The sequence below is a fragment of the Typopeltis vanoorti genome, chromosome 9 (genome assembly GCF_054136105.1).
Source record: "Typopeltis vanoorti isolate ZY-2024b chromosome 9, IOZ_Tvanoo_1.0, whole genome shotgun sequence".
NCBI classification, from domain to species: Eukaryota; Metazoa; Arthropoda; class Arachnida; order Uropygi; family Thelyphonidae; genus Typopeltis; species Typopeltis vanoorti.
Window position 1 is genome coordinate 74,740,634 of NC_143557.1, and position 12,561 is coordinate 74,753,194.

At 37.1% G+C, this 12,561-nt stretch overlaps 1 protein-coding gene across 1 annotated transcript in view; it reads left to right on the plus strand.

The window, feature by feature from the left end:
* sl (small wing phospholipase C gamma 1) overlaps nucleotides 1-12,561 on the plus strand; it is a 546,737-nt gene that overhangs the window by 231,551 nt on the left and 302,625 nt on the right. The window contains exon 16 of the mRNA XM_090398565.1: nucleotides 7,966-8,166. Within this exon, the coding sequence (XP_090254691.1) occupies nucleotides 7,966-8,166 (201 nt within the window). The remainder of the gene's footprint in view (nucleotides 1-7,965; nucleotides 8,167-12,561) is intronic.

The following is a 12,561-nucleotide window of genomic DNA, read 5'->3' on the forward strand; positions in this document are numbered from 1 at the left end:
GTTTCTGACAAAAAAAAAAAAAAAAAAAAGATATAGGGTGCATTATTGGGTATCTGTAATGGTTGTGGAGCATTTATCATGGTCAGTTATGTGCGTTGGTTGCAAAGTGTGACGCAAGAAGATTGGATTTTGCTGTGGATGGTGATGTGATAGAGCCATCTGGGTATGATAGGGGGTGGAAATAGTGTTGGGCAAAAGTTACTACCAATTGCAGTTTATGTATACTAATTCCATAATTATTCAAAATAAGGTCTAGGAGTTTTTGGCATTGGTTAGCACAACTTGGCCAGAAGTTATAGGCATTACTGAGAGATGGTTGACCAAGGATGATATGATCATGAGAATAGAATCCAAGGGATATACTGTCTCCAGAGAGGACAGAAGGAACAGGATACGAGGAGGAGTTTTTGTTAACAATTTCAGAGGAATTAAAGTCAAAATGAGTAGAAGTACATCAGGGGAACAGGGATTCAGAGGGCAGTTCATTTGAGGCTCTCTGGTTTGGAATAGATGACATGCACTCAGAAATTAGCACAATGAGCACAGGTCAACTAATTATTATGGGACAGTTCAACTACGGGGACATAGATTGGAAGGATGAATGGTCACAGGCAGTGAAAGGAATGGAAATGGTCTGAGTAGTGGCCCTTCCCTCAATGCATAGCATTATACATGTCTGCAAGGACATGTGCTTTTCATGGTGGTAGATGCTGATACAAGGAGTGATGAGAGCTTGGTTCACCTTTGATCCGAGTTGCCAACAGTTGCACAACCCTGCTACAGTTCTGAAGATATTTTCAGGTGCAAACTTTGTTTGCTCACACTTGGATAAAGGATTAAACTAAATTTATTATAGTCTAACCAAGTGTAAAATAAACTTCCAACATCTTTCTCTAAATCCAGAGTAATTTAATAATAAGGTGGTACACTGGTTGGCAACTCATAGGTAAATATGACCTCTCTATTGCTTCTGCCTTAGTGCCATCACCTCTGGGTCTGCCTCCCACTGACGAGACCTCAATAATGGTCGAAACTAGTCTGGGTAGTGGCCCTTCCCTCAATGCATAGCATTATACATGTCTGCAAGGACTTGTGCTTTGCATGGTGGGAGATACTGAGACAAGGGGTGATGAGAGCTTGGTCCACCTTTGCTCAGAGTTGCCAACAGTTGCACCACCTTGTTACAGTCCTAAAGATATTTTTAGACACAAACTTTGTTTGCTCACACTTGAATAAAGGATTAAACTAAATTTATTTAAGAAATGGAATTTATACAGTTACTGAGAGATAATTACTTGAGGCAACATATAACAGATGAGACACGAAGTTCCAGAGCGCTGTATTTGATTATTGCATCAGAGAACTGAACACTAACTAAACAAGCTATTTTGCCTCTTCTTGGAGAAATTGATCATGTAGTCTTGACTCGAGAAATTGCCAAACGTGCAAAATTTTCTATTAAGAAGGGATATAGGTGGAACTACAAAGCATATGATTATGACAAGCTTGAGGAGTCAGCTTTTAGCACAGCCATGACTTGGAGAGGAGGAATGATGATGCATGGGAGGTGGTCAAGAGGTGTTTGAAAAAACTAATATCTGAATGTATACCTAAATTCAGAAGGATAAATCAGGTAGGAGTTAGATGAATGAATAGCTTCGTTAAGCAAGAGTTGCAGAAAGAAAAGTTTAGGGAGGGATTATAAAGAAAAAAGGTGATCAGCATGCCCATGAGCAGTACAAGACACGGGGAAGAAAGTTAACATGTATGTAAGCAGGCCAAAAACTATTTATGAGCTATCTGATGAGTCAAAAATAAATCCTAAAGAGTTCTTTGGGATGTAAAAGTTGGAATGACGGGAAGGACGACTTTTAAAAAGTGCTGATGGTGAGGAGGTAACAGCATCAAACTAAATAATTCAATTACTGAGTGAGCATTTTACAGGTGTGTACCGTCTAGGTGGTGATGCTGCAACGTCAGACATGATATGACTGATGGAGGGGAGGAGGGAAAAATAGAGACCAATGAAATAGAGGTACTTAAAATATTGCAAATGCTCATTACTAACACAGCCATGGGATTAGATGTCATAATCAGCCTGTGATATGCAATCTAATGAGAATGTGCAAGGAAATGATCAGCTCCTCTGACCAAGCTGTTTAATTTAAGCCTCAGTACTAAGAAGGTGTCAGTGGAGTCGAAAGAGGGCAAAATAGTCCCATTGCATAAGAGGCTGCAAGACAGAAGTAACAAATTATAGGTCAGTCAGAATCTCAGAAGTGGTTGTTAAGGTATTGAAAAATTGGTGAAAGACAGAATTCAGGACTGGGCGGATAGGAACATGATACTCTATTAGGAACAACATGGTGCCTTAGTTATTTGCTTACTTTTTTTAATCAAGTGACAATGGAGTTGGATAAGGAAAAAGCATTTTACAAGATTCCACATAGAACTCTATTACATATTGGGTTGGCAAATAAGTTCGATCAGTTTTTCAGAGTGGAATGAAACACATTTTATTTAATATACTGGGTGATTATAAAATAACGTCAAGTGTTCAGAGCCCTCTATCAAGTAATGTATTGGACATTACTTGATGATGTATGTCTTGATGATATAGAGGTAATGTATGTCTACCAATATTCGGTAGACATACACAGTGGAACATGGGGATTTGATTTAACGAAGAAAAAATAGTACCAAAAGTTTGTCAACAGGGAAAATTTTGGCGCTGTTTACTGAGTAAAATGCATTAATTTGCATTATCCTGTTTCTTGTGAGCGATCATTCAATAAAAGGAAAGATTGTGAGATTTCTTATCATTCGTAGACGAACTGCTTTTCGATGCCTCTTACCTTACATGAGCGTGCTACGTCAGATGTGGAAGTTTTACCCCTATAAAATCGGTCATGTTCAAGAATTTCACCTTTGTGATGCGACCACATGAATCGACTTATCTTTGAGATTCTTAGCACACATGGAAGTGGATGATGCATGGCCGTGGCAGATTTTATGGAGTGACGAAGCGACTTTTATTTGAACGGCGATATTAACACACACACAACTGTCACATTTGGGCTGCAACTAATCCACACGTGTCTGCAGATGCCTTTCCTCTTGCCCAAAGTCACATTGTGGTGCAGATTTACGGCATCTTTTATCATTGGTCCATACTTTTACGAGGAAAATCGCCAAAATGGACCAGTGACATGTTCCATCAATGCTAACAGGTATGCCAATATGCTACAGAACTTTGTGGTTCCACAACTGCAGCAAAGAGGATGTCTCGATTCGACCATCTTCTTGCAGGATGGTGCACCACCCCACATCGGACTTCAGGTACAGCGTGTTTTGCGACATTTCTCTGACAGAAGAATCATTAGTCGTGCATTTCCCACGCTATGGCCACCGAGATCGCCTGATCTCAATCCTTGTGACTTTTGGCTGTGGGGATTTCTTAAAAGCATTGTGTATCAAGGACATGTACCCAATATTCCAACTTTGAAAGATATAATAACATTATACGTGAGACAAATCAATTCCGATATGTTGCGAGCCACTGTGGAAAATGTCGTGCATCGTATGCAGTTCCTGGAACATCAGAATCGTGGTCATATTGAACCTCATTTGTAATTAACAATAAATGTCATGAAATTGTAATAAATTTAGTTTAATTCTTTATCCAAGTGTGAGCAAACAAAGTTTACACCTGAAAGTATCTTCAGGACTGGGGTAAGGTGGTACAATACCAGGCAACTCGTTGCAAAGGTGGAACAGGCTAACATCGCTCCTATCTCAGTATCTCCCATAATGCAAAACACATCTCCTTGCAGATATGTATAATGTTATGCACTAAGGGAAGGGCCACTACCCAGACTAGTTTCGACCTTTATTGAGGTCTCTTCAGTGGGAGCCAGGCCCAAGTGGAGGTACCAGGCAGAAGCAGCAAGGTCATCTCTACCTATAGGAGTTGCCAAACTGTGTGCTACCTTTTTAATAAATTACTCTGGATTTAGAGAAAGATGTTGAAAGTTTATTTTTCACTTGGTTAGACTATAATAAATTTAGTTTAATCCTTTATCCAAGTGTGAGCAAACAAAGTTTGCGCCTGAAAGTATCTTCAGGACTGAGGTAAGGTGGTACAACACCGGGCAACTCGTTGCAAAGGTGGAGCAAGCTAACATCGTTCCTATCTCAGCATCTCCCATAATGCAAAATTGTTTGCTTGCACTTGGATAAAGGATTAAACTAAATTTATTATAATCTAACCAAGTGAAAAATAAACTTTCAACTTCATGAAATTGATGTGTGCTGTCTCTCATTTGCCATTTAGTCGTTCATTAGTCACACCTACTAAAATTAATTTCGCAGCGCGAAATTAATTTTAGTAGGTGTGACTAATGAATGACCTTCCCCTTTTAGCGACTTTTGGAATTTTTTTTTTTTTTTCGTTAAATCGAATCCCCATGTTCCACTGTGTACGTCTACCAAATATTGGTGTGTCGTCCAATACATTACTTGCTAGAGGGCTCTGAACACTTGACGTTATTTTATAATCACCCGATATATAATACATGCTAGTCAGTTATATATATTGACCCTCTTTATCAATGACCTTCCACCTGTCCACCAACTTCATTATGCCATGTTCATAAAACTCCTTTGGTTTACTGGCGAAAAACTGATCCAGGTGTCTTTTGACAGCCTCCTCATTAGCAAAGGTTTTCCCGTTCAGAGAATTCTGCAACAATCGGAATAAGTGGTAATCAGAAGGTTCCAGGTCCGGTGAATACGAAGGATGATGCGGCAAAATATCCCAGCCAAGACGTAACAATTTGCTCCGGGTTGTAAACGATGTGTGGGGGTCTGGCATTGTCATGGTGAAAGACAACTCCTTTCCAATTTGGCAATTCAGGACGTTTTGTGCTAATTGCATGGACCAGTCGCGTTAACTGTGAGCAATAGACAGTTGACTCAATTGTTCTGCTTAACGGTAACTCCTCGTAGTGGACAACACCTTTATAATCCCACCACACAGAGAACATGATCTTCTTTGGGTGCAATCCTGCTTTCAAGGTTGTTTGCAGCAGTTCGCTCTTGTGTCTCCATGATCTTTTATGTACCATGTTATCGTACACGACCCATTTTTCATCTCCCTTAATCATCCGTTTTCTTGGCAGCGTCGCAGCGAATCACAGATGGATATGCGAGCAGTCATATTGGCCTCAGTCAATTAATGCGGCACCCAAACCTAGAGTTTTGAAACATCCCAGCTTGTGCAAATAGTTTTCAACACTTAAACGAAATATGTTCATTACTGCAGCAATCTCCTGCACTGTTTGTGGCGGATTTTTGTCAACGATATCCTTCACAACACTCGAATCAACTTTGGTCGGGCGACCGGCACGAGGCACATCACTGCCATTGAAATCTCCAAACAGAATTTGGCCAACCACTTTTGGCATACGCGTTCTATTAAGACACCATCCCCATATACGTTGCATATTTTTTATGGGCCTCCGTAGCTCGTTTGCATTTTTTGAAATATAAAAGCAAAATATGCCGGTAATGTACGTTTTTTTTTTCCATTTCTAAAAATATGTTACATGTGTGTAACATAAAAATATGAATGACATAAAAATATGTGTAACATTAAAATTTTCAGTGAATGAAAATTCACTGAAAGGTTATGTGAAAGGTTATGCCTTTCAACTGCGCAATAGTGTTGTGTGGTATTTCAACAGTAGCGACAGGTGAAGCAGTGTAAACTTGTACTAACGCATAAACCGAACTTATTTGCCAACCCAATAAATTGGAGCAAATGAGGATGGATATGAATTTGGTGATTTTGGATTACAGGGTGGCTGATGGACAGATATCAAAGAGTGGTTTGTGGAGGAGTTGAGTGCAGGATGAGGTCACCGGTGGTGTACCACAGGGCTCACAGTCCTTTGTTGTTTGATTTATATATCAGTAATATAGGAAAAGACATGAAATATTCAATTGTTTGCTGATGCTAAACTGGGAAGAGAAATGGTAAATGAAGGTGATGCACAGATCCTGCAAGAAGACTTAAACAGACTAGCAGTATGGGTAAAGTTAAATGGCTGCCAGTTTAATGTAGCCAAGTGTAAGGTGATGCACTTTGGGAAGAGATCAAAAGCTCTGTACTGTGTATGATGGAACTGAACTTCAGGAAAACTGATGAGGCCAAGGACTTTGGTGTGATTGTGGACAGAGAATTGAAGTTTAGAGAACATATCGTGAAGGTAAGCAAAACAGCACATCAGATTATGTTGTTGTTGAAGAATACACTAACAAGCAGGGATAGAGAGGTTATTATATAGATAGGAAGAGAGGCTGTGCACAGATCTGGAGTGCATGGTGATTAAGAAGTTATGGAAAGGATTCAGAGGCGAGTGACAACGATGGTGGTAGGTGTATTGAATGCTCCCTATAAGAATAGATTGATAGTCTGTGGATTTCAAAAATTAACTGATACGCAAAAAAGTGGAGACGTGATAGCAGCATTTAAGTTATTAGAGGAGTTTTATAAGATTGACACTGAAGATCTTTTTTTTTTCAGTACATGGCAAGAAGGGAGAGAACAAGGAGTTATCAATGAAAATTGTGTAAGAGTGTGGTTAGCAAGGCTGTTCTGGCTAGGTTTTTTTTATGGAGGGTGGTGAATAAATGGATCTACCACGATGAGTTGTCTGGCGCCATGGAAATACCTGTATAATAATAATAATAATTGCATATAAATAATTAAAAGAATTAGAATCACATTGCTTGTTATGCTGTATTTTTATGCTACTGTGTAGATTTAGTTTTTGAACCAGTCTTGAACCCAAGATTGGTTAAATATTGAAATAATTTGAAATGATAATTCCTCTTTCCCTTTCTTTTATATATGCTTAGGTCTGGTATTATAATTTTGAAAAGTTCTAAGCTTGCTGGAATTCATTGAAATTGGATATTTAGAAAATCATTAAATCTGCTCGTTTCAGTTTTCAATTTTGTATTGCCTACAGTACATCCTAAACTCACTCTCAGGTGTTTTGATAACAAATGGTGGTGTTCCTCTACAAAATGCTGTTGTAAAACCTGCTTTTTTTATATATTTTATTTATTTATTTTTTTATGTATCTTCCACCCATGAAAAGAAAAGATTTTGTTGCATATAATGCATTCGTCTCTTGTGGGTCAGCTAACGTTTTTTTTTCTTTTATGTTTTTATTAATTTTAAATATTTTTTGGTATTTTTATTTATTTTTTACATAGTTTGGAAACCCTGCTCTAAAGACCAAACATGTAACTTTTTCAAGCCACCACTTCAGGCCTCCAGTATTGTCTGCATTCATTTCCTTATATTCCTGTTTCATGTAGACGTTAATTGTACATCAATAAATGTACTTGGACAGGCTAATACTTTCAAGAATTACCATCAGTATTCCTTAATAGCAATTTTTGTGTTGCTGTTACAAAACTATAAGTAAGTTACGTGACATTATACACTTCTGAAAACTTAGCCAGTCTTTTAATAAAAATATAGAATGAAGCATAATCATGCCAATAATAGAACTTGTTTACATACTCTGAGAATGCTTATGAGAACTAGCTTTTGTAACCAGATCTTAATACGGTTACAGTCAAGTAACATCAAGCAGGTTGATATTAACTTCTTTGCTTAAAATCATTGAAGGTTTAAAGCAAATATAGCAGATATTAGAATGTCCCTTATAATTCTTGATTTTTACCAATTATCATTTTTTTTTTTTTTTTTTTTAATCATATAGTGTTGTAACAATTGTCTGTGTTCAAGCTGCTTTGTTTCTAAATATTGTTGTATTTGCAACATATTTAGACTAGTATCACTGCTATAGAATTTCTTAATCATTCAGTATTTTAACTTTATATGCTTGTTAGTAATTCATGCACATTTGATGAATTCTGTTTTCATAGGCGTCAAGGTAAAGTAAACCATTGCCGGATCAAATCCAAACAAGAACGTGGCCAAACAAAATACTATCTGATTGATACTGTTGCATTTGATACCCTTTATAGTTTAATTACGCATTATCAGTCTCATCCTTTACGAAGCCAAGAATTTTATATGTGTCTCAACGAATCTGTTCCTCAACCAAATAAGCATGAAGGAAAGGAGTACGTATGTATAAAATGTTTTAGTATAGAAATTCCATATACACATTTGTTATACATTGATTTTTATGCCAGTATTTTAAAATACATTTATATAAATTTTCAGTCCTGACTTAATGGACACCACATTTGCTCTCCACCCAACAAGCTATGGGTTCAAAATCTGCCACAGGCATGTGGACATTAGTGGATGTCCTCTTTCAGGTAGTAGATAATATCATTGTCCATTATGAGACTACAGCCATGCTTATTGGAAATCTGAAGTGGCCTGAAAAAGTTCCTGTGTTGTCTTCTCTAGAGTAGTGTTTTTGGATATTAGTGAATCCACCCAACAAGCTATGGGTTCAAAATCTGCCACAGGCATGTGGACATTAGTGGATGTCCTCTTTCAGGTAGTAGATAATATCATTGTCCATTATGAGACTACAGCCATGCTTATTGGAAATCTGAAGTGGCCTGAAAAAGTTCCTGTGTTGTCTTCTCTAGAGTAGTGTTTTTGGATATTAGTGAATCCACCCAACAAGCTATGGGTTCAAAATCTGCCACAGGCATGTGGACATTAGTGGATGTCCTCTTTCAGGTAGTAGATAATATCATTGTCCATTATGAGACTACAGCCATGCTTATTGGAAATCTGAAGTGGCCTGAAAACGTTCCTGTGTTGTCTTCTCTAGAGTAGTGTTTTTGGATATTAGTGAACGCAATTTAAAACCTTTTTTCCTTTCCTTTAGTGTCACACGGTGATCAGCATTCATACAAATTATGGAGACTACAACCATGGTTGTATGTGAAGTATCTTCAACTAGGCTATTTGTATATAGATGCTGATGACTTCCCATCGGTTGCCTTAGTTTAGTTTCAGGAGGGTTTAATATCTCTAAACCCATTATGCAAAGCATATACTTCCTTTTGAACATGCATTGTGGGAAGGGCCACTACCCATTTTGACCAATATCGAGGACTAATCAGTAGTAGACAGACCCAGAAGAGATACCACAATTGAATTAATGCAGAAGTCATATTTCCCATATACAAGTAGTCAGAAACATGCATCACCTTATTATTAAAATACCCTGAATCAAATAAAAATGCAAAAAAAAAAAAATTAATAAAAATAGAAGAAAAAAAGAATCTCTAAACCCCTCACAGTACTAAAGTACTATAAGCTAAATAACTTTTTTGTGAATGGGAATCACATGAAGAAAACTTAAGTATCTTATTTATATAGTCTAGACATAAGTTTTAGCACATACAAACCACATGTATAATGTGCATACAGCAGCAGCACACAATGTTCGAAATATCTCCCCTTTGCCTTCACTCATGCTCGAAGTCTTTGAGGCCACATATCAATGATGGCATGCACAACATCCAACAAAAACACTATCACTACTCACTCCAAATCCACCTTCAGGCTAGCGATATTATTTCTCTGTCATTTCTTCCAGGCTACTCTCAAGTTCTGACCACAATTTGAAGTATAAATGATTCAGATTGGAACTTCCAGATGGCCATTCCAATGGTAATATGTGGTCAGGCACATTCGCCTCCAACCACTGTTATATGGTTCTTGCCTTGTGTGCAGGGACTAAGTCCTGTTGGAAGGTCCACTGCCTATTGTGAAAAACGGTATTTTTCAGGGTCCATGCCACAGGTTCTAGCACAGTGTTTGATACACTTTGGTGGAGGTTTTGTCCCCTTTCTCGCAGAAATGCAACTTGTACCCTCCCGAATACTCCCACTCCCCTGCCACACACACACACACACACACCAAACGATCACTAACGTTGGGCGATGACCTCTCTGGATCCTGTGGGTGCTGTGGTATATGCAAGTGTGACCATCCGGAGCATATACCTGATCATTTTGGCAGTTAAACGACTTTTCAGTGATGTAACTATTCTCATCTGTGAAGAAGATCTCTGTGTCTGTTGTTTGTATACTGCCAGAGAAGTGCCTTTGATTTTATTACCCTCTGCTGCATAAGTAGTGATGTTAGGAAGTGACCAGTAGAACATCAATAGACTCTCACCCCCAAGTCATCAGTTAGTATATGTGACATCTCCCTCCGTGAAATGTTCATCTCTCGCAACACTGCTTTCTGCATTCTCACAGGATTACGGTAGAGGCATGCCTTCACAACCCTTACAAGCTGTTGCATCCTAAGGCAATGTGGTCGACCTGTTCTTTGACAATCAGATACGTCTTCTCTATTGTTATTATGGTTAATAGTCCTACCATCCTAGTGATCCCAAGTGTTTTTAGTTGTTGAAAATAACAGGTGGCTGCATTCCAACCTTGTGAAGTGTTATTACAGCTACACAGTTCTCGTAATCTTCCCGCTGCATGTTAACCCATACAGTTAGGTGCAGAAATTGTAACAGTATTTATAGTAAAACTGTGTATGTTGTGAATTAAGCTGCAAAAATCAAAGCTCAACTACCAACATCTGAGCTTTTCTACACATCTAATGAAACCAGTAATAAAATAAAACTAAAATATTCAAATACAATAGAAATATCATCATCATTTCCAGTTATGTATCCTCAAAAGATACACATGATAATAACAAATAAATATTAAAAAGACATGCTTGAGTCTTTTTTTTTTTTTTTTTTTTTAATATTTATAGTGAATATGTTATGAGAATGGCTGATTTAAATAAAAACCAACAAGAATTAAGATTGAAGGTAGAAAACTAGAGAGATATACAGATGATAAACCTTCATAGCAGAAAAGGAAGATCTGGTGCAGTTGATTCTGTTTTATTGGGAGGATGGGGTAGCAATTTTAATCTAAATATCAGTAAAACAGAAGTGATGAGTGACAACTTAGATTAATTTCTGAATTAAGGGAGCATGAAGGCATGTTCCATGGAACATGTCAACTGCATTCCCATAGTTTTTGTCTTTTTATTGCTGATATTCATATCCAGTTTATTACAGCAGTTTTCAATTCTTACTGTTGCTTGATTTCCTTGATAGAAGTTCTTTATAAGGGTTACTAGATGGTTTGGTTTTCCCAATTCTTGCATGATATTCCATAAAATATCCCACCTCATACAATCAAAGGCCTTGGAGTAATCTATAAAGCATATAGATAAAGGCTTAAATTGAATTCCCTTGCTTTTTCAATTATTTGTCTGATGTTAGATATATGTTCTCTAGTTTCCTCGACCTTTTCTGAATCTTGCTTGTTCTTCTGAGATTTGATGGTCTATGAAACTTTGTAATTAATAATGTGTAGTAAAATCTTGCTAGTTATATGATATAAATGCAATTGTGCAGTAGTTTTCATATTTGTTGTAATTGCCTTTTTTTGTAGATTCGGATAAAGGTGGAACTAGTCCAATCATTTGGCCATCTTCCAGATTTTGTTGCATAAATCACATAGCCAGTTGACTACATTCTCTTCAAGGTTTTTCAGCATTTCAGCCGATATTGAATCAGGACCTGGAGCTTTGTTATTCCTTAATTTTTTGATTGCTTGTTCTACTTCACTTTTGAGGATCTCCTGTTCCATTTTCATGTTTTTGATAGCTTCTTCATCTTCTTTTTGAATATCTGGGTCCTTGTAAAACTCAGCGCAGTACTCTTGCCATTTTCCTCTACAATTATATTAAGTTTTGGTTTGAATTTTTTGGTTATATCCTTAACCTTCTTGAATAAATCTGTCATTTCTAGAGTTAGTGTCTTTCTCTTTCTTTACAGATGTTTTGGATATAGCTTTTTTATCTTTTTGACAAGATTTCTTAATAGCTTTATTAAGGTTCAGGTAATTTGGGTTTTGCTAATCTTTTGTTTTAATTTTTTTTCCTTTTTTCAATTAGTTCTAGAGTTTCTTTTGTAATCCATGGACTACCATTCTTTTTTATTGGGATATTTTTGGCTGCAGATTTTACAGTGGTTTGTTTTAAGTGTGTCCAGTGTGATTCGGGTTTTTTTTTTATTTTTTTTTTTATAGCTCTGATTCAGTGTCCATTGTAAATTTGTTGTCCATTTATGAAAAGTCATATCTTTTGTTGCTGTTATTCTTTTTTGCTTTCACATGAATCTTTAGATTAGAAATTAATAATTGATGGACCGATCCACAGTCTGCACCTAGCAGTGTTTTGGTGTTATTGATGTGTCCTCCATCTTCTGTCGATTACAATGTTGCAGATTTGATTCTTACATCGATTTCCAGGTGCTACCCATGTGTATAGTCTCCTTTTGTGCTTTGTACATAGTGTTAGTGATTGCTAATTCCCATTCAATGCAGAACTCCATTAGTATTTCTCCTCATTCATTTCTAATTCCCAGTCCGTATTTTCCAATGATTCCATTTAAGTGATCCTCATGTGCATTGAATCTCACCTTGGCATTGAAGTCTCCTAGAACTATTGGAATATCCTTTCTT